A 22,981-nucleotide genomic window follows, 5' to 3' on the forward strand; every position below is an offset into this window, starting at 1 on the left:
CCCAACCAGTAATAACATAAGCATTACTTGTGTCAGCTGGGTAGAGAAGGAAGAGTGGCCTGCCGATTGGCAAGCTGGTGCTTGTCTACTCCCACATTAAGTCCCTAGCCATTTTTTGAGAGATCTGGACAGAGTCAGAGAAGCAACCCTGGTGATGGAGCCACTGAAACCTTAGATTCGATTGCAGGGTCTGCATGTGCCATCTGATGTTATGATGATGATATGAGGTGGTTGCACAAGGCTATGAGCAAAAGAAACCTCAGAGGCTTGCAGAGAGAGAACTTTACCAAAAATGTCAGGCGCATCTCCTGAAAGTCCCGGACTTGCTGTGGTGATGGAAAAGCTTTGAACACTAAAGTGCCCATGACAACTCATATGAAGGGAGTCTTCTGCGTAAGGCTCAGGTGGGACTTCAGTTCATTGACAGAATACCCCAAGGAGATCAAGAGCATTGTCATCATCTGGAGCAGCCAATTATTGAATACATGTTTCCCCAACCTCTGAAGATGAGCTACGACCACTGCCATCACTTTTATGAACACCCAAGGGGCAAAAGGCAAGGCTGCAGGACAGCACAGAAAGTTGGAAGCGTTCCAACCTCACTGTGAACCAGAGATACCATATGTGGGACTTCAGAAGTATATGAAAATAAGCAACCTGCAGGTACAGGAACACTGTCCAGCACCCTTGACCCAGAGCAGAAAGGATCTGAGCCAGAGTAAGTATCTCAATTGAGTCCTTCTTCAGAAAGGCATTCAATGGCCAGATGTCCAGTATGGGTCTAAGGTCTCCATCCTCCTCCGCCATAAGGAAGTACAGCAAACAGCACCCCTCTCAGAGTCAAGCACTTTCTCGGTGATGCCTTTGGCCAGCAGGAGTCTTCTTGGATAATGATAGAGGCATGGTCCACCAAAAACAGCTCTGGTGTGGGCGAGAATAAGAGGTGGGAGATGAAATGAAAGACTGTAACCCCTTTGAACAATTTGTAAAAGCCAACTGTCTGACATGAAGATTTTCCAGCTCTGGTTGACAAATCAAAGCCACCTCAGAACTACGGTCGCAGGGGATGGAACAGTTGGAAGACTGCGTCCCTTCTGGAGAGAATGGCCTGAACTGCTACCATAAGCTCTGTCCTTTAACAGCTATGTTTGTTGTTGCACAGGCTGGGAAGTTAGGCCTCTAGATTAGTGGCTAAACTTTCTATACTGTTGATTGAATTGTCTGGCTGGGGACAATAACTCCAAGGATCGAGCTGTGACACATCTATGAAACGTCTTCACTCTGACAATTAAAATCCATTGAAGCGCATGTCCATAATGGGAACTTGAACATCCCAGTCAGTCACATCTAAGCATGCCTTCTAAGCACTTCACTGCTGACCTCTGCAGTCAATGGTGTGCAGGTATGCATGCAATACATATATCCTGTCCGTCTTAGATTGTTTGGGCCAGTGAGTTCCTGAGGTCTTCCTGAATGGCTGGCAACATCTGTCTGGCTATGTCCCAAGTGTAATGGGTGTACCTGCAAAAAATACACATCTCTTTGAAAGAATGTAAAGCCAGGCTAGCTGAGAAAAACATTTTTTTGCCGACGGCATTAACATGTTTCAACTCCATATCCGAGGCGTTTGGAATAAAAGCAGTACGATTGACCTTCTTTGCGGATGCCTGCACCATAAGGCTTTCATGCATTGGAGGTCTCATCAAAAGATCAGGTCACCAGGGGATGGTCTGCGCCATCAGGCAACAAGTCAGCTAACTAAAGGGGTTAAGCACAGCTTACCCAAGTGGCCAAGAAAGTGTCTAATAGGGCATTGTTAAATGCATGCTAACAGTGGCTCAGGTGAAGTAGGGCCTGGCTGTAGAATTTTGGTAAATAAATTGACTGTTTTCCAGAGTAGAAGACTGCCCGTATAGCACTTCTGCTCTCCACTCAACAGCAGCAAAAGAGGCACTTTCATCTGTTGGTGAACCAGGTGGAGAGTTCAGCTCTGTCTCTGGTGAGGTATCTAGCCCACTAGCATTTTGCAAGTCTAAATACAAGCCTTCATCAGTGTACTGAAGGGTGGCGGGAGCAGATTGTCTGACTCCTCGTTATCAGTGTTGTGAGGCCCATTATGTATGTACTTGACAGAATAACAGTCGGAGCCCAGGAAGGCCTCCATCATCTGATAGTAATGGTGGCGCTAAAGAATTTTAGGGTGAAGATCTGGCTGTACAACCACTCATTGCACCTTAGTTAGTTACTGGATAGCAACACATTGACCTGGCATGGGCCAACTAGTTCAAAGTCAGAACCGGACTTGTGAATGGTTCCGGTACCGTAAAGTTTTGCCTCACGCTCCCTAATTGCCTTAGGATGGTTGAGGGTGCACTTATCACATGACTGATTCGTGACCAGCGCCCAAGCACCACAGGCACATGTTGTGTGAGTCTCTGACCGATATACATTTTCTTCAGTCATGGCACATTCCTGTTATTTTTGGGAACTACATTTTCCCTGGTACAATGTGATACATTTTGGAGTCATTTAAAAACTGACAAAGTTGGAGAAGTGCCCGAATTCACTTAAAAGGATGCAGAAAGAAAGGAACTGACATAAGGGTTGATGCTTATATGCGGCTCCGCTCCATTACTTCTGGGGTGGTATGAAGTCACCATGAAGTCATATGGCACCACCATTTGGTGAGCATTTTTTATTGTTATTTTTGATATTAACAAGTGTACAATACAAATACAAGCCAACTCTCCCAGGTGCAAAAAGAGGAGTGGTGTCCCCCAAGCAGCAAACATAGTACAGATATTGGTGAGGTCATTCCAACCCCTCCCCAGCCCCCACCCCAGTCCTCCAGACCACAGCTGTTCTCGCATATTTGTAGATCTCAGGGTGAGTCCTGATTACGTTCCTGTGTTTCATGTCCTCTCTCCTCCGTTTCACCTGCCTGTGTCCGCCCTCATCTATCGCAGGGTCATCTACCAATTGGGTCATTGTACCTGCCCAGTCTGAGGTCCTCCTCAACCCTTTCATCTGCTCGCAGTTCTTCTGCCAGGGTCCATTCCAGTTTGTCCCTGATCCATTAATGGACGTTGGGCCCTTTATCAGATACCCATCATATTACTATGCAGTGTTTCGTGAGTAGTCGACCTAATTTTGCGAATTTGTGCTGCATGGTTCCTCATTTAAGTATCGTGCCCAGCAGGCAACGGTGGACCATCAGTTGGATATGGATTCCTGTCACAACACTGCAGTCATACCCAAATTTGTATGTAGCCTAGTTGGACATCTGTCGATATTCCCATCCAATAAGCAATTGAAGTCACTCTCTACCCACACACTAGTGACAGGTCTGTGTATGGGAGCAGTAGGCCCAGTAAGGTCAACTAAAAGGTTTTATCGTCAGTGTTGGGTGCGTATGAGTTTAAAAAGCATACCTCCTTACCATCCAACAGTCCGTAAAGGAGTACAAAGTGGCCCTTCACATCAGCGTGTACATACATAAGCTGAAAGTTTACACCGTGGGCCAGACATATTGTAATCCCTCTTGCATAGGAGGAATAAGTTGAGAACATCTGTACCCTCCACTTCTTTTTCATTTTGTTTGTTTCCTCATTAGTTAAGTGTGTCTCTTGCAACATGGCAACCCGAATGCCATGTCTTCGGAGGTAAATATGTACCCTATATAGTTTTGTATAAGCACTGAGGCCTCTGACGGTCCAGGGAGCTACGTGAAGCGCCTCCATATAAGCAGTACCCATAATCCTGCAGTAAGCTCTGTGCGGTCATACAACTGATCCACCCGCTGCAATAATTATGGTAACCTGTCAGGGGAACTAGACCGTCTTGGGTATAGCATCCAAGCTCTGTCGACAAACTGAGTACCACCCACCCCAATGTGCAGGAGCCTCCCAACAACCCTTCCTACCTCCTTCCCCCCACCCCGGGTAAAGACCCTCAAAACTCAAAAACTGGTGATTTCCTATATTTCCCCCAAACCGCGGGGTACATAACCACTGAATGGTCCCTATAAGAGCAATCCCACATTATTGCAGTCCTACCATGCTATCCACTTAAGCTAGGGAAGGTCTAGAGTTCACCACGTCCACCCAGCCAAAGTACTAGCTGCGACTGCAGAGGCCAAGACACCACTGGCGTCCCTACGGACTGTACCCCAGCTGTAGGAGGACTTCAGTGTTGTGCTTTACGTAGGCATTCATCAGTGGGTCGCATCCGCAGAAAATCCTGTTAGTTTGTACCTTCGGTGATATGCTCCTGCCCCTCTGATCTACTCTGATATACCTGGAACATCACTCCTGTCCCATTTTGTGAGCAATGGCAATGGAAGCATGTGTGGCCCGGGGACTGTTCAGGATAGCTTACCCTTCCTGGGGCACACCAAGGTATCTGTCCAATAACAATTTGCATATTTTCAAAGGGACTTGTATGTCAATGCCATAGAGACTGCTCCTTTCAGTCACTGGGGTGGCCAATGTCTCCCCCTACGGTGCGACCACTGCCAGTGACTTCATCGATTGGGTGCGCAAAAGTCATTTAGTGCAAGGGTACCATATTATTGCACCTCTGTCCACGAGGTGGGTTGCTCCACTACTTATCATATCTCATTGCGTACATTCCTCTGATCTGCTGGGTTGTTTGTTGTTTTTAGGGGCCACGCTCCAAGCGATGTGGTAGTCGCAGATCACCATTCTTGCGTGTACTCTTGAGCCAGTCCCAAACCTCCTCTGCGTTTGTAAAGAAATGTGTGCAGCTCTTATTTTAACACGCGTCTTCATAAAGTGTAGTTTTCAAATTCTTTCCTGCCTAAGGGAAGTTCCTAGGTACCTCAGAATCATGAGTCGTCCTCTGTAACCTTGGCGAGACCACAGATCTAGGAATGCAAATTCGATTTTACTTCACACGTGCAAGAAAAAAAACCACAGAGCAGCAGACCCATAAGAGCAGACCGAACCCACCTCTGGAGCTTCTGGGATCCTCTTTGGAGATCGTCAAACTAGACCCACCCTGCAGGAGGTCGTGACAGGAATGGGGCCATGGAGGCCTTCATGGGAGAGTCATAGCAGCCCATTCAGCTCTGAAAGCAGCCTCCTAGCCTGCAGACAACCGGGAAAATGCTATAACAGCAGAATGGCCTTTCCAGCTCTGGATGAGACCCATATGAACAGTTGAGACATTCCCTCAGCCTTTCTCTTCCATCACTTCAAATGAGAACTGCCTCACTTGCGGAATCCATTCCTGAATCGTCTTTTGTTTCCATTCCGAAGTGGCCATGGCATGCTATAACGCAACAAACTAAAAAATAATGTATCTTCTATGACTCGTGCTCTTCTTCGGTATACCAGAAAAATGCTAAATCTTAACTTTTCCAGGGCTATATAAGGTAGGAAAGATCATGCATGGGAGAACAGATGCACTAGAAACAAACTGGTGGACAACTTAACTTCCCACGTACTGACAGCATATGGAACAAGCATTGGTAATGCATCGTTTTTGCCTATGTAATAAATAAAAAACTGTTTTCAATTATCGTCCGGCAGAAGGAACAAATTCCCTGACAGATAACACAGGAGTGGAGAGGATGTGGCACAGCAGCCAGAGCTGCTGATTCAAGAGCTGGAAATCTCAGTTCGAGTCTCCACAGCGCAGCGGACCATCCTGAGATTCTATGCAAATCACTTAATATCTTGGGGTGATAAATTGTTATATAAAAGTGCTGCAATAGTAAGAAGCAACACTTTATGAAAATATAGTTCCACCAAAGCGGATGTTAACAGTATTTCGCAGTGGGAAACTGATAAGAGAAGCAGACTAGGAACAAGCATTGGTAAATGCAGGAAAATATGCTACAGCCAATAGAAATGGAGGAAAGGTAAGTGGCACGCACAGGAACCAATGAGAAGCCAGGAAAGAGAGGAGGCTGGATGCAAGTTACATTTATGTTTATATTACAAACAATAGATTTCTGAAGCACAGCGCAAGCGGTGTGCAGTGAAAAACTAAAAAGGCTTCACTTCCCAGCATAAAGAAACTTCCAGACCCCGAAAAGACCTGTCCGCATGGGCACTGGAAAATCAGCACATGTTAAAAGCTATGTTTGGGATAGCCCACAGATTTAAAATCCTAAATGCAGTTGGGGCCAATACATCACAGAAACGTGTGATGCACTACCGTTTTCTTTACCAAAAAATAAAAGATATTCTAATCTGATCACTGGCAAAATAGGAAGCCCTACTATGCCAGTGGCCCTAATTGCCACGTTCAGAGCTATTCTCCACTTGGAAAAAATGTATTAATACTTTGGAAAGTGTTCCGCATCTTCAACAATTGACAATGCAATTCCTTCTCCTGCCGTCAAGAGTTGTAGAACAGAAAAAGCTCCACTTATAAAATGTTTAGTAAATCCCTCTCTTCTGATAAACACTTCACAGCCCCTAAAACCAGTCATAATCTCTTCTTGATTAAATAATTACTTCTTTTGATTCAGCCAAACCTGGCAGTAATAACCCGCTTGCCAACCTGCCAGTGCCCCCCAAGAACACTGACAAGTCTGCTGTCTGCCAACTCCAACCTCTAATTGGAAGTCCTCTGTGCCAGGCCACACTCTGGCTTCTGCTACATTACTGCTGGCAGTCTGAAGGGCTGTCTCCCCACTGCTGACAGAGGTCACCTACCCTTGCAGTGTCCCCTGACCTCTCCTCAGCTTTCAGTACAGTCGTACGGAGACATTTTTATAGTATGGGCAAGGTGCCCACTAACTTCACAAACAGGCTCATGCCCTTTCTAAAGCATCACAACTGTTCTTGTTGACCGACAATCTAATTTATTGATTGCCACAGAATTCGGAGTGGTGCTCTTTAATCCAGCTCTTCTTTCGTTTACTAAAAATCTCAATATTCAATGCCAGTCGTCTGTTCTGATGCACGATTACACCTTTAGCTCGGTTACCAGATTTTCTCAGTGCTGGAAATGAGAGGTTTGTTTGCATTTAGGGTTTAGATATGAGAAAGCCAACTGAAGTTCAGCCACCAGCAGGCTATGCAATCAAGTATCCTTTTCTTCATATGTCTATTCCTTGATTAATTCAACCCCAATTCTGCACTGCATGTTCCTATGCACAACTCGCATTTGTGTCTGAATGCACACAACACATCTTGCCCAGACTCAATGCCAGATACTGTCTTCTGTTCTAATTGCATGCCCCACCACGTTCTTCAGAAGATCTCTGAGCCATTAATCAACTAATCACCTAGCTCGAAAAATCTAAAAAAAACACAGGGGTGAATTTTGACATAACAAGTAGTGTCATTTCTCCAATTTACACTCCTCTGTCCCTACTAGTTCCCAGTGAAGTTAACAACACACTCAATGAGCTGTGATCCGCTCAAGGATGCGAGGTATTGTCCCATCTCATTAAAACTGGCAGATAATCCCTGAACAATCTAACCCATAGCTTGACTTGTCTGCACACAATTTCTCCCTTATCTTACGCAGTAGCACCAGAGAAGGCAGAAAACAAAACACCAAACCTGAGCCCAACTATGATGACAGACCCAAGCCATCTGTGCTCCAGTAACGTTGATTCCCACTTGTTTTTGTTGAGTACACGGTCACTCTTCCATGTTCGCTTTACAGTTCCAGCTCAACTCCACTAATAGGTTATTTTGTTTGCCCCGTACACTACATAAGTGACTACTGACCGTATCATATTGTTTGGCCAATTTGTGTTCCTCGCTTATGCATAAACTTCAAGACCCTTTCCTGTCCTGTTGATTCCCCTCAAAACCTCACCTACCGCCTATTCTAGTATCCGGAGCTTCTGTGACCTAAAGCCATGGCAATCTAGGCAGAGGGGAGGATACTCCGCACCATCCGTACGACCACTCCTCTTTGGTTTTAGTAAGTCATGGCTTTTACATGGAAAACCGTACAGCAGGAACAAGGTTGTATTTTATTTGAATTAGGTTTTATTTTGCACTCAGATTTGGCTCTGTAAATATTAGGTTTTTCATGCGACCTACAAAAAAAAAAAAGTGTATTAATCCTAGGGGGTTGTTAGCGCCTTCTCATTTGTTTTAGGGCCCTGTTTAAACATGCATTACTGTTACCCAATCCATGATTCTCATTTTAGTTCCCAGCACACAATAGGAGCTTGACTAAACATGTGCCTGAGCTACACAGCTTCTACTGAGCTACCACATTGACTTGCTGCTCAAGTTCCTCTAGCAATCCACCAGCAAATTCTTGAAGTACACCCTACAATGACTGACTTTTACTGCCTCCTACTTGCTAGTCCCCTGCACGGTTACTGGCCTATCATACATGTTAGATAGTTTTATTAAGCGTTCGAATACCCAGGGACGTCTTGGTGCTAGCAACATTGTGGTTGGGAGACCGGGATAAGACGAGACTCATTATAAAGAGTTAAATAGCCAAGTCTTGAGGGGCTTTCTGAAGATCAGAAGACTTGGAGAAGTTTTGATTTGTAAAAGTAGCATATTCAAGGCTTGAGAGGCCCACCACACAAAGCTGCGGCCGCCCCAGATCGCGCCTTTGAATCTGGGCAGGACCACGGTTTTGGCGTAAGAGGATCTTAAAAGATTATTGGGAATGTACCAGTTACAGCTATTTTTGAGGAGCAAGGACCCCTGGTTATGAAGAGCTTTATATACAATGCATAAAGCCTTGAAAGTAACTCTCTGCCTGATGGGCAACCAGTGCAGCTTCCTCATAGGTTTACACAATGATTGGTGTTTGTGGATTTTAAGAAGCAGCCAGGCGGCTGCATTCTGCAAGGTCTCTAGCCTATTAAGCACATGTTGATGTGAAGTTAGATACAGACCCTTACTGTAGTCTAGTTTGGATAGGACAAGGGAAGTCAGTACTTTTGTTTTCGGAATCAGCGAAGGGATAAAAGGGAGTACCTTTTTTTATCAAACTAAGAGTGTGTAAGGCCTTGGTAGTGACCGCATTGACTTGGTAAGTAAGGGGCAGTTTGTTATTAATCAGGACACCCAGGTTACAGGTTTTGTTGGCAGGATAAGGAAAGAAGCCCATGTCTTGGGGCCACCAAGCGGGAGTCCAGAACGAGGGCTGAGCTCCGAAGAACAAGACCTCAGTCTTTCCTGAAATAAGCTGAATGCAGTTCTCTGCCATCCATTGGCTGACGGTCTGCATACAGTTGCAAAAGTTAGTTCATGTGCCCAATGAATCATTGTCAAGAGAGACAACAATTTGAGCATCGTCGGCGTAGGATGTGAGGGAAAAGCCGAAAAAACTGATAAGCTCAGCCAGAGGGGTAATGTAAATGTTAAACAGTGTCTGGTTTAGTGAGGACCCCTGTGGGACCCCACATGGGAGGGAAAAAGACTGAGAAACAAAAATATCCAGACGTCACTGATTGTTTCACGACTGTGAAGGAACGAGCTAAAAAGATTCCAAGCAGTGCCAGTGATACCAATATTGGTCAGACGAGCTAGCTGCCTGCCATGGTTAACGGTATTAAATGCCACTGACAGATCTAATAAGATCAGGGCTGCAGGGCCGCTCTGTTCCCCAGGTCGAGGGATTCCCTAATGTCCTCTGTTGCCTTGATTAATGCAGTTTCCATGCTGTGGCCAGAGCGGAAGCCAAACTGGGTGGCATCCAGCAAATTGCTGTCTGGGTTAAACTCAACGAGTTGAGCATTCATTACTTTCTCAATTATCTTGGTAGGAAAGGGGAGACATGATATGTGGCGATAGCTATTTGTACCTAAAGGATCCAACAAAGGTTTCTTTAGCAGAGGAATCACAGACGCTTTTTTTCCAACTAATTGGAAAGGAGCCAGACTGCAACAAACTCTGGCAAATAGTAGGAGCGATTGTTTCAGCAAGGAGAATGGCAGCACTGGGTGGACATGGGTCACCCGGGGAGCCAGATCTGGCGGCTTTGATCAGCCTAATGATTGTCACGGTAAAGGGAGGAGTGAATGAATTGAAAGTGGGTCGGGCAAGGTAGGGCTGAAGGAGATGCATCTGTAATGCGAGGGAGTAGTTGGATGAGGAAAAGTATTATAGGTGGTTTAACTTTCTGAAGAAAAAAACTGGCCAAGGTGTTGCAAAATGATTGACACGTCATTTGTCTAAAGTTCTAGCAATGTTAGTCTTGTGCAGATCTGCCAACTTTTAAATAGATTTCACGGTGAGAGGATACGGGCCTTGGGGGAGAAGCCGCCCGGAGAAGTGGACAGAGCCATGAGGTCTTTCAAAGCCCCAACAGCAATGACTAAGGCAGGACTAAAAATAGGGCTCGGGCTTTGTCTCATGCACCACCTTAGCCCACACTAATACCCCGAAAACATAAATGAAGGCTTCTGTAGCAGCCACGTTTGATGGTGGGACAAGGGAGGCAGCTTCTAAAGCCACAATGGATAATGTTTGTACCGAGCCTACACACATGTCTGCAAACACACTCTGTGCAGGAGCTTCCAGCTCACCCTGTATTCATCATTCAATATTGGCTCCTCACCGTACAACCATGTGAAATGCACTGATATCGTGGGACACACAAATGGCACCATGTGAATTGGCTGGCCTGCTTGTTTATGAGTCACATGAGTGGAGACATACACTCAAAGTAAAAAGGATTCACCAAAAAATAACTTTCTGACTGAGTCAAAGAGTTTCTTATTTTTCAAGGTTCTCCAGTTTTTGACAGATTTTGGGTGCCCCAATACCCAACAAGTGTTGTTGGACTTGGCCCTCTTTGGATAAAGTTCCCTAAACTTTTTGCCTTCCCCTTAGACCTTTTTTCTGACATGGTGATGACAACTTAGATGCTTTGGGCACTTTGCCACTGCTGATCAGTGTCAAAGTGCAAGTACTCCCTGTGTAAAGTGGAATGGTAATGGGTTGTCCATAATTGGTATATTTGTTTTACTAGTTAAGTCCCTAGTAAAGTGCACTATGTGTGCCAGGGCTGGTAACACAAATGCTACTAGTGGGCCTGCAGCACTAATTGTGCCACCCACACCAGTAGCCTTAAAGAGAGAACTCAGGCCTGCCACTGCAGTGCCTGAGCGCAGTTTGTTAAACTGCCTTGTTGTCCTGACAAGTGCATCCATTTGCCAGGCCTTATCCTTCCCTTTTTATGCACACCAGACACCCCTATGGTAGGCCCAAGGTACCCCCCTGGGCAGGGTGCAGTGTATGTGAAAGGTAGGACAAGTACTGAGGTCTGTACCATGTCCTGACAGTGAAATACTCTCCATTTCGTTTTTCACTGTTGAAAGGCCATATTGCCCATTGAACAGAATGGGGAGGTTGTGTAATATGTTTCCAGCCTATCTTCCCATAGGCTTAAGATGAAGAGGTGAAGTTTAGTGTGCCTGAACTCACAATTTAATAACACATCTTTTTGTGAAGGTGGTTTTTGCATTGTGTGTTTAGAAACCACAGTTTTAGAAGTGGCTGTTTTTTGTGTTTTAACAATTCTGTTTGTCTCTGCCAGGTTGTGGATTGACTGTCTGGATTTAAAAGTGATAGGATCTGGGAAATGTCTTGACCCAGGGGAGGAGGTGAGACAGCAACAGGCTGACCTACATCTGAAGCGTATGGGGGAGGAGTAGCCCCTGGAGGTGAAGAGGCCTGGGCTGCCGCCATAAAACAATGGCTCCATCTTCTGCTGAGTGACTGAGGATCCAGACACCCACTATCAAAGGAAGAAGGTCACTGACAGGGAGACACCCAGAACTGGTTTGGACAGGGGTCAGTGCCCCCCTGAACACAAAGACTTCAAAGACATTTAGGGGTATAACTATGAGAGCTGAAACCCCTGAACGTTGGACTGATCAAGACTGAAAAGGATTGAAACTACTTTGTGGTCAATAGGAACCTCTGCCAAGGAAGAAACAGCTGAAGAGACTGAAGGAAAGGACTGACCCTTGCTGTGTGTTCTGGGGATGGCCTGCAGTTTGCTGATTCAACCAAGGAGGGATTAAGGGACTTTGCTGTGTGCTGTGTCCCCCGACTTGAAAGGACTTTGCTGTGTCCTGAAGTAACTTGTCCCCAAGGGCCCGTGGAGAGCTGACTCCTTGTTGTGGAAACTCAAGAACATAAAAGCTTCCAGGTGTGTCTCAGCGACAGTGTGTGCTTGTGCTTTGTGCAGCCTGAGACCTTCGTAAGAACTGCCCCGTGATCGTGTGCAGCCGGAGTCCAAGTGAGTCTCAGAGACGCTGTGTGCGTGTGCTTTGTGCAGCCTGAGACCTTCGTGAGGATTGCCCTGTGATCGTGTACACCTGAAGCTCAAGTGAGCCTCAGCAACGCTGTGTGCATGTGCTTCGTGCAGCCTGAGACCTTCGTGAGGATTGCCCTGTGATCGTGTACACCCGAAGCTCAAGTGAATCTCAGCGACGCTGTGTGTGTGTGTGTGCTTTGTGCAGCCTGAGACCTTCGTGAGGATTGCCCTGTGATCGTGTACACCTGGAGCTTAAGTGAGTCTCGGCGACGCTGTGTGCGTGTGCTCTGTTGCAGCCTGAGACCTTCGTCATTGCCATCGACCCGGACCGTCATCCCCAGAGGAGCTGTGCCGCCGGCCCGAGCTTGCCTTTGCCAAGGAGGGACCTCGAACCATCCCCGTCGGGGGCGGAGGGGGAAGGGGGTGCGTGTTCCACTGCCCAAGATCAACGAAGTCGCATCGAAGGCCCAAGCTGCGAGGAGAGGTGAGTGAGATCGCACCCCCCCAGGTAACGCTCAAAGAGCATGCATGTGTCACCGCCTGGGGCGGGGTGCGGGCAACGAGAGGAATGCTCTCGGACTTTCCCCACTTTGCAGCGCGAGCCTCTGCTGAAGTCCGTATTGCGGCCCGTACTTGCCGAGGAGTGGCAGTACCGGGGCCGGAGTGTGGAGCTACACTTTGTTTTCCATCATAAACTGTGTTGGGGTCATATTTTTGGGCAGTAGCTGACCGCGAGTCAGTAGGCGTGGCATAGAGATCGTCCAGTGTGTAAAAAGAGACAAGGGCACCCGGAGGAATAGGACAGGGACCTCGGGAACTAGTATTTTACAGGAAACAGTGGTCCCTGAAAGCAAAAAAAGTTTTAGTGGTGCAATGAATATAGCCTCAATCGGTTCTATATTATAGCCAGTGTCCAGCCGGACAAAAGCAACTTTAATATACAGAATTTAATAATAATAATCAAACAGATGTAAGTTAAATCTCAGTGGGATACAAGCCTGTATCCTACAACTTACACATCGCATGGAAAACAAAGTGCGAAAAACTTTAGGCAATTTACATGGATGTTTCAATCAGTAAATACTTCAGATAGTGAAACATCTGATACAATAAGGTCACCTTCACGGTAATTTATATACAGTAAATAGAGTGTGTAAGGTAGACAACTGTGTCGACGGCGTTTCGATCCTTATCAGGGGGATATCGGATCATCATCAGGACTAATTAAATAAAATTGCCCGTATAAAAATGCCTGAGTTACTTATATATAACAACAAAATTACAATAGAAGCAATAGGAGGGAAAAGGGGGAGAAAAAGAGATACAGGTATTAAATACATAATAGAAAAGACATTGATATCTGTCAGACGGGAACTCTGTTTGGACAAATTATCATAAGAAACGCCATGGGGAACAAAACGGTGGTGCATAAGTGGTTGCCCTAGAATGCCACTGAAGTAAATAGTGACTAGGTGCCAGTAATTATAGTTGGAACTGTGTGATAAGTAAACTAGAACATGCAACAAGACACATTTGGCAAAATAGCGCGAAGGATAGCATGGTGCTAAACATTTGGCTGGCCGTCACAAAAACCATATGGACGGAAAGGCGGATTCTAGAATATCGTCAATAGTATAAAGCAAGACATAATGAGTAATCAGAATAATCTGAAACAAGCATATAGAGACATACTGCGCCTAATAGTAGAACGTATGCACAACCAATGGACCACACATCTTCAACTGAAGCAAGGGCCGTAACATTACTATAATAGGCAAGTGGCGAGGCGACTGCGCATGGAAAGGAAAAAGGAGGTGATGGTCAAAATAAGAAATGGAACGGGTGAATAGCATCTGTTTGATTATTATTATTAAATTCTGTATATTAAAGTTGCTTTTGTCCGGCTGGACACTGGCTATAATATAGAACCGATTGAGGCTATATTCATTGCACCACTAAAACCCTTTTTGCTTTCAGGGACCACTGTTTCCTGTAAAATAGAGACCGTCCAGAGCACCACGATCGGTGCCGGAGTACATTATTTTGGCATTAAGAACTGCCCGATTGTTGCATTACGAATTGCATTCTTTTTGTATTACGAATTGCCTGATTGTTGCATTACGCATTGCATTATTTTTGCATAACGAACTGCTTAATTGTTGCACTACACATTGCATTATTTTTGCATAACGAACTGCCTGATTGTTGCATTACGCATTGCATTATTTTTGCATTACAAACTGCCTGATTGTTGCATTACGAATTGCATCATTTTGGCATTACGAACTGCCTGATTGTTGCATAATGAACTGCATTATTTTTACATTATGAAGTGCCTGATTCTTGCATTACGTACTGCATACCATTGCATTAAGACTGCATTGGATCATCGAGAATTGCTCATTAATACTGAAAGAACCTACTAGGGCTTGCTGGCCTAATAACCGGCCAAGTGAAATATTACAAATACGCATATGTTGGATTCTTATTGTGTGGTCTTATTGTATATCTTTTTATATAAACATATAATTGTCTTTTTATGAAACTTGTGTGGAGTCCATTTGTGGTGTCATCATTGGGTTGCTGAGAAGGTGGTTGCAAATACTTTACACACTTGCCATGAAGATAAGCCTGGCTGCTCGTGCCAAGCTACCGAGGGGGTGAGCAGGGGCTATCTGAGAAGGTGTCCTTCCTTTCCCTGACTTAGAAGCAAGGGTCTCTATTTGGCCTAAGGTACCTACCTCAGCCAACTAGAGACCCCCAGTTCTAACAAGTGTCAATGGTCATTGTCACCTCAGGTGGATCTTAGTTGACGAGGATGCTGCCAACAGGATTTAAATTTTCTTTTTTACCACCTTGTGCTATGGTTCTCGGTCCAACAAGCCATCATACAACAATGAGTGAAAGCCCAGGAAGCAGCATCCATCTTGCACAAGAAAGTACACTGCACGTTTGGAAAACTTCAGCTTCATAACGATCTCAAAGCTAATGTCGGCCCTTATTTCAGAGATGCTTCTGCCTCATCAAATGCGAATTAAAAGCACGCTTCGGCAGCACAGTTACATGTCAGCTGGCTGTCTCTGCATGGCAGATTCCCAATATTGAACTCCATCAAGTTGAGGAACTTAAGGGAAAGTGATTGCCTCAGGCATGCATGCCCTAACAGTGCTGATGAGGAGCTGTATCTTTTCATACATTTTCTCAGCAGATGTATTGCCTGGAAAACATCCTCTGCACTTGAGTAAATCCATGTTTTCTGTCTGTTTGAGTATTTGTGCATTGAACCTTCCCAAATATTTGACACAAAAACTTGAAGGGATAGTTGGGCTTAGTTGCCGCGGTCTCGATTTGTGAGAGTGTAGGCGTCTTTTTATCAAAGCCATAAATTAAATCTCATTACAACAGGGCTGGACTCATTCCATCAGGAGAGATGGGAGCATAGCAACAACTGTCAATAAAACAGTGGAAAGTCCATGGCGTCAGCATCCTCGATTGGGCAAAAGCACCACAAAAATGTAAGCTGGAGACTAAACACGGTGTCCTACAGTAGGCATGCAATGGATAGAAAGGGTTTAGGTGCCCGTCCTTTACATCATCGTCTGTGTCCCTGTGTTTTTCTTAATGTAAAGAGGGTTTGTTGCTGCCTTTGGATGGAGGCTGGCAGGGAGTTTATTTATATATGTTAAATACCAGTAGTTCACGTTGGATTACATGTCCTTTCTTTAAACCACACATGTTTTAAATAAATACAGTGATTTCCAGGCTACCCTGCTATATTTCCGGTGTGTGGATCGCAGCAGTGGAACAGCTACAAACTCTGTCTGTTAGAAAATGGGGGCTTTGGATGAGCTGCGGAAAGTCAGGCGTAGCTATGGTATGCATTAAAACGAGTGGTGTGTATTGGGGGGCTTGCGATATGGGCACAGGACCCCTGCTTTTGGAAACGCATGTTGTGTTAGCAGTTTCTTATCCATACATTTTTTAGGTTGTCTGTCTGAGTTAATTTGCATGATCAGAACCATGGACCATGAAGGTACAAGCACCCAAAACTGATATATATAATAGAGTCTCATTTCAGGTCTAGCAGCAGTGTTTACGTACAACACGGAAGTTTGGTTTTGCAGAATGATATATGGGTCTACATAGCACAACACCAGGAGTGTCTAGGCTCACGATAAAAATGTACTGGTCAATCATTGGAGCTGTAGATTAAAATCTTATAACCCCTCAAACAGTAGCTCCCCAATTGTGGTAACTGAAGTCTGACCCCATCCTATACCTCAGGCGTACCTTCTCAACTTAGGAATCATGACTTACATCTTGCTAAGCACCAGAGATCACTTCCCATCTATGCACCATTTTTTATTTGTTGAACGGCAGTTGATGGTTCGCTTGTGTTTGGTATAATAGTATGTGGCTACTTGTGTGGAAATTTAGCTTGTAACTGAACATTATCTGCGCCATCTTGCCTCTCCCCAGCGCCACGCACAGCGAATGCACGACCGCCATTTTTGGCACCCCACTCTCTCCCCGCTCATTTTCGATCGCCAGCGCTTTCCCCTGGCGCTGCGAGCATCCCCCGCGCGCCGGCCACTCCCGCTCTCTCATACACGGGCCATAAACCCTCTCCTTCTGCGCGACCCTGCCATGGAACCACATCCCACGCCCGACCGACATCCCATACATGGTCATGCATCTCTTTGATAACCCCCCTTCCTCTGCGCCCCATTATCCGAACCGGTCCCAGGCCATCACCTAGCCCTGCGGATGCAGTTTATTGCCCCTACTGTAAGGGAAACACCCCACATCAAAGGGATTACAGTGGATCAAAGCCCCTACCCCCTGAGACCCGGCCGGTTGCACACACCCCCGGGAATTGGCGGAATGTCCAGCTGCGTGATAGCCATCTCCTACTGTAGATGGGGTGGGGACTTCTACTGTAGATATGTGTGGGAACGAGCTTGAAGTGGGGGTTCCAAGGATGTCTTTCCGTACATCAAAGTCTCAATAAGAATGTACCATGTGTAATAAAGTCATAAACCTGTGTATAAGAGGCCAGGCCTCAGAGATGCAGTTAGAGCACCTCGTGACGATACCTTGCTGTCTGATCTGATGTGTTCTGCTCCGACGGAATAAAACTTTGTTTCCTGCCTTCCAGTCTCCGGCGCCTGCCTCTTTCATTGGTAAATTATCGAGTGGTATGAGAGGCGATTACCGCCGGGCAATACTTGAAGGGTTATCGACTGAAATTGCCGCTACCATTTAACGATTGGACTCTCCATTTTTAATGCTACCATACTCTCCAATTTACCTCCTGCCCCAATAATCTAACAGAGACTGACCTAGGATAGAAGCAGTGGTATTTACCCGTTGCCTACACTACAGGGATTAATTCTCTATCATTCATTCTCTACCCCACATTTCAAATCAGAGACTGACCTGTTATGGTGACTGAGGCGTGTGTCTCCTCCTGCAACACAGGGTTCCTCACCAGGCAGCTGTAGGAGCTGTTGGGCTCCAGTATCACCCGCAAAATACTTTGAACGTCAAATAAGCCTTCTTCATTGGCCACTTGTGAGATGCTAATGTTCTCTGTGATGTTGTTGCCCAGACCATCACGCCAGAGGACTGTGGCTTCGGGGTAACCGTGGAAAGTGTGACAAGTAACCTTCACTGCATCCCCTGGTTTCAGGTTTTTGTTGGGTTCCAGATACAAACTTGGCTTTGTGTAGGGAGCTAAACATAGAAGACAAAAAATAGAGTTAGTGGGGCAATGAAAACAGAATATGGGGTAGGATTAAAAATACTCTTTTAAGTGCATAATACTACCTAACTTCAAACTGGAACAAAGTTCTTTAAATCACACTGCGAACAAACTGACCAGAAATGGATCTTCTGGCGATGTAGTTTAAGGAACCACCCACAAATCCAACTTTCTGCCACAACAAGGGCATTATACAACTCTCCATCTTCGAATTACCTCCACCCAATCCACCCTCACAAACATTGACTCTACAGGATATTCAGTCTCCCAAAAAAACATTGAGCTCATCAGCCAGATGTGGTCTAGTGATTACGTTGGTCCATGCATAACTGGCAGCACGGAGCAGCGGCTTCTCCACTGGATCAGACTGGATCATTGTGGGCAAAACATGTTATCACCTAAACTCCTCAAATGGATCACTAGCTGAGGCTTCAAGGAGACCATCAAGCAGAGAAGAAATGGGTGCATTTAAAAAAATTAAAAAGTTGAGAAAAGACAGAGGCAGAAGGGGCAGTGCCGAGGAATCAAGTGCTGCGAAGAGGTAATCCGGTCACACAATATATCTGGTTCTAAAATAGACTGTTTATTTAAAACGTGCTATTATATTTTCCTTGTACCATGCAAGTATTTACTATCAAGTGAGGTTGAAAAAGCGTTGAAGAATCACAGACATAAAAAAGACAACAGCGAACCACTGGTTGCTAACAGATAAGCCATTATCTCACAAGATTCAAAATGCCATTTGGTAAAACGTCTTAGTATCACCCTAAGGAGGAGGCGGCGGCTTTTAGATACTTTCTGTACAATTTACAATACACCGGAACGAGGCAGAAGACTGGGCTCCAGTTTCATTGGCTTGGTTTGTGAATATCACTGAAGAACCACTGAACGGACTATTACACCCATGCACGTTTGGAATTGGATTGTGGATCCAGAAGGTAATATGATAATATTCCATTAGGCAATGTGAAACCAAGATGATTTCAAAACAGGAATACATCCTTTGTCATGGATTACAAGCTGCACTGATCTTGACTTCATATTAACTATGAATAATCCTGATAAACCTTGGATACATTTGAAGAGCTCATTTGATCACTGAGTTCGCATGAGAAGAATAAGTCAAAGGACAAAGAAATTCAATTTGGGGGGGAAACACTGATATGGTTCTGGGTATATGCAAGAGTTTCTCTGTACTTTCAATAAATATATTGCACGAATTGGGCTATTTATATATTTAGGAATGTTTGTGCTAATTAGAATTTGAAGCCAAAACATTGTTGGTATTTTTTGTTTTGAAGCTCATAACTGTTCTGCTTTTACCTGCTGACACTGTTAGACATCACTGTATGGAATTGATGCTGTGGTTTGTGTTTGCCGTGAAGTATGAATAGGTGTGCATGTTGAATTGTTTTACAAAACTCCTTAACCCTTTCCTGGTGCATGTAAAAGGCTGGTTTCTTTGATTTTGTCTAGAGTATTTTAAAGTACACAAATTTGTGACCGGAACTTATTGTTTGTTTTTCTATTGCTATTGAATATTTATCAAATATTTTCTAACAAATATATTTATTAAGGGTATCAATGTTATTTAGTGGTTGCAGTTCGTGGCTAGTATTTTTACACCCAGAAAAGAATTTCACAAAGCATCCTATGTAATAATAGGTCGTTTTTTAAAATTCAAATCGTAGGGGGGTAGCAATCCGACCTACCTTATGATTTTTAATGAGTTAGGCCACAAATGAACGGCTTACCACTACATTTGTGCAGTTGGTAAAGAATTAATGTTTTGAGACTTGATTTCAGTCGCACTATATTAATACATCCCATTCCGAATCACTATTTGGAAGGGACGCCCTACACATGCCCATTCCAAAAACCGATGCGATATTTGGCCACAAAGCCAAACTGCGATTTGGTAACATGTCATTGAATCGCAATTTGCATTTCATACATCCCAAAAAAGTCTTTGTGCAGAATGGATTCGGTAAAGGTATGTGGGTAACTTGCAATCACTTTTACTGACTCCATATTTAAAACCTCTGGGTCCTAGTTTTAGAAGGCAGTGACAGTAACACCAAGTTGATGGTCTGATCACCGGAGATACCATTAAAAGGGGCGGTTTTCAGAATACAACTCAAAATAGATGCCCATATTTAGTATCCACCACGCTTGTGTACCTTTTCCATTATACGTTTTGGCAAGGGCTAACCTGGGCTGAGCGACGCAGCATGCCTTGAGGCTGGTAATGTTAAGAGTTTGAAACATTGAAGTAATTGATTGTATTGTCACACTTTCTTGGCTCAGTACTTCCTTTCTCTCCGGTTTCTTTTTTATAATGTTATGTTGATTTCTATAGCGCACTAATCACCCCCGAGGGTTTCCGGGTACTCGAGCAGGGGTGTAGGCATGTGACCCCCGCTGCATTATTCGAACAGCCAGGTCTTCATCTTCTTGTGGAACTCAAGCAGCGAGGAGGCGGTTTTGGTGTGTTTTGGGAGGGCATTCCATGTTTTGGGTCCTATGTAAGACAATGAGCGACCTGTTCTGCGTTTACGAGTGTGGGGTGTGTGAGGCTGAGCATAGGTGTCTCAATGGGTTGTGAGTGCCTGTTGAGGTAAGTGACTCACGTACTGATTAGTGCTTGGTAGGTGTGCGCGAGGAGTTTGAATTGGCTGCTCTTGTGGACGGGGAGCCAGTGGAGTTCTTGGAGGTGGGGTGCGGTAAGGGAGACGAGTCTTGCAGCGCCGATCTGATTGGTCTGAACTCTGTTCAGAAGATGTTAATAGTTTCTCACATTTGGCTTCTATCACTGCACAAAAAGTCCTAAGACTACAAAAGTCAGAAATATTTGGTGGAACCTATGGAGCTAACTAGTATAGTTCGTTAGAAGTGCAAAATCGAATCATCCATCTTCTCTACTCAGTACTCACCAACGACCTGAAGGCTCACCGCCGCACTGCTGTAGTCCTTGACACGGACAAAGCAGGTAAAGCTCCCCTCGTCGGCAATCTTCACCCTACGCAAGAGCAGCGACACATTTCCCTGGGGCAGTTCATCATAGAAGAGGGTTGTGCGATTGGCAAAGTCAGGGACCTGGTCTGCTAACTGGTCCTTTTCTTGGGCAAAGCTGTGCACCAGGCCCTTAGTGTCTGTCAGCTGCCAGATGACGCTAAGATCTGCCAGACTGAAGTTACTGTCCGGCGAGAAGGCGCAGCCCAGTGACACGTCCTTTCCATGTCGCGCCATGACAGGAAGATCTGGGACGCTGATCTCAACGGCACCTGGGGAAGAACAGAAAGGGGAGTGAGAGATGGTCAATTCCCACCACATAGTGTCATCAGCCAATATCCTGAAAATGCCCCCTAACAAGACCCCTGTTTAACCACACCTCCCCATCCCCAAAGTCGCCCGCCATCCACTCGGATTTGTAATGGGCTGTGTTCAGCAGTGCTACTGCTGGCTCTGCCTTCCTCTCAGTCAGGACTCTTCAGGTGCACTGGACTTGATGTTTACACACAGATGGACAACTGAAGGAGTTGGCAAACAGGATACGAGCACAGGTGCTCCTCAATCTCTCCGGGCATCTGAAGCAAAACTACAGACACACAAAAGAGTCAACAGGTACAAACTGATGCAGAATAATCCTTTAAATTACACACACATCTTCACATATGTATTAGTTAGTTTTCATATATATATTGTGTGTGTGTGTGTATCCTTTGCTCTTTCGTTCCTTTTGTGGCTTAAAAAGAAAGGGCTAAGCAGAGGCCTGAATGTAGAGGACGGATGTACTGGACCAGATTAAAAGGAATACGCAAAGAACCTGTTTGTCGACTCCAAGGAGAAGGGAAAAGAAAATATTGATCTCTTAACACAGTTAATCCTGTTTATGTTTCTTCAACAGCCTGGATGTGAGGCTGGCGTGAGAGACATAATCCCAACATGACGGCTGCAGCAAAGGGGAAGAATTCAAGGACAGATGAGCTGGAAACTAAAAATAAAACTTAGCAGCTTGTGAGAATTGTTTTAAAGGCGCATGCACACTTAGGCTTACAATCAAAATAATGCATATAATAATTTGGGAAATCTCGTTATTTTGCTCGGGGGATATATTTGGCTGACTGAGGCGGAGTTGCAAGGGAAGCCTTAACACCATATTTTGCGGGTGGGATGGGGCTGGTCTAAAAGCTTTGCTTTTGCTGGGAACATTCCCTTTATCATAGCACACCTCTCCCAGAATAACAAAAAAGCCAGCATCTTGAAGACTGATAAGAGAAAATCCACATCTGTCTTTTTGGAAAGTGGGCATTAATGTGCAACTGCCTTTTAAGAGTACGCATACTGGGCTACATTTCGTTACAAATCAATGTGCTTGGTATTGCTTTAGTAGGACGGAAGACATACAGCCACCACATCCATTCCACATGCTGACAAGGGATGACCGAGCCACTGTTCTCAATAAAATCCACAACTGGGAAATCAACTTTTGCAGGCTTGACAAACCCCTCCGGAGCGGGACCAGTAAGCACCTCCCTCAACACCAGCGGCGACTTACCTGTTGGGGCTTCAGGTTTGAACCCCTGCCCTGTTGTCCCTCATCACTCTTACTCCACTCCCTCCCCTCCTCACCCCCTCTTACCTCATTCTCCTCCAGAATTAGTCACCATGGCCCCCACACCTTGGCCCTTCAACCCTTCACTCCAGTAGGGAGCAGCAACGCACTCCTGGTTGAATGTATAGCTCCTGTCTACATTCTTCAAGCACTCTCCTCCCTTAAACCATTTCTGCATATGCTCACTCAACCCAAAACTTTTCAGCATTTTCCATCTAATTAACACCACATATATTAAACCCTGTGACTTTCAAAGATTCACCCTCCTGTGACACGTCTAAAAGTCTATAAACTATAGACAGCGACCGGTTTGTAGTACATGGTTGTACTGCCCATTCCAATAGGGTTGCTCCCTGCTGTCCCGGGGTGGACCC

At 45.2% G+C, this 22,981-nt stretch overlaps 1 protein-coding gene across 3 annotated transcripts in view; it reads right to left on the bottom strand.

Moving 5' to 3' along the window:
• Nucleotides 1-22,981, bottom strand: part of CD276 (CD276 molecule) — a 298,243-nt gene that overhangs the window by 76,685 nt on the left and 198,577 nt on the right. For all 3 annotated transcript variants that reach the window (XM_085643901.1, XM_085643902.1, XM_085643903.1), the window contains 2 exons: nt 20,926-21,276; nt 17,668-17,964 (listed from right to left, as the gene is read on the bottom strand). In XM_085643901.1, coding sequence (XP_085500027.1) covers nt 17,668-17,964; nt 20,926-21,276 — 648 coding nt within the window. The remainder of the gene's footprint in view (nt 1-17,667; nt 17,965-20,925; nt 21,277-22,981) is intronic.

Source organism: Triturus cristatus, chromosome 3_1 (assembly GCF_964204655.1).
Source record: "Triturus cristatus chromosome 3_1, aTriCri1.1, whole genome shotgun sequence".
Classification (NCBI taxonomy): Eukaryota; Metazoa; Chordata; class Amphibia; order Caudata; family Salamandridae; genus Triturus; species Triturus cristatus.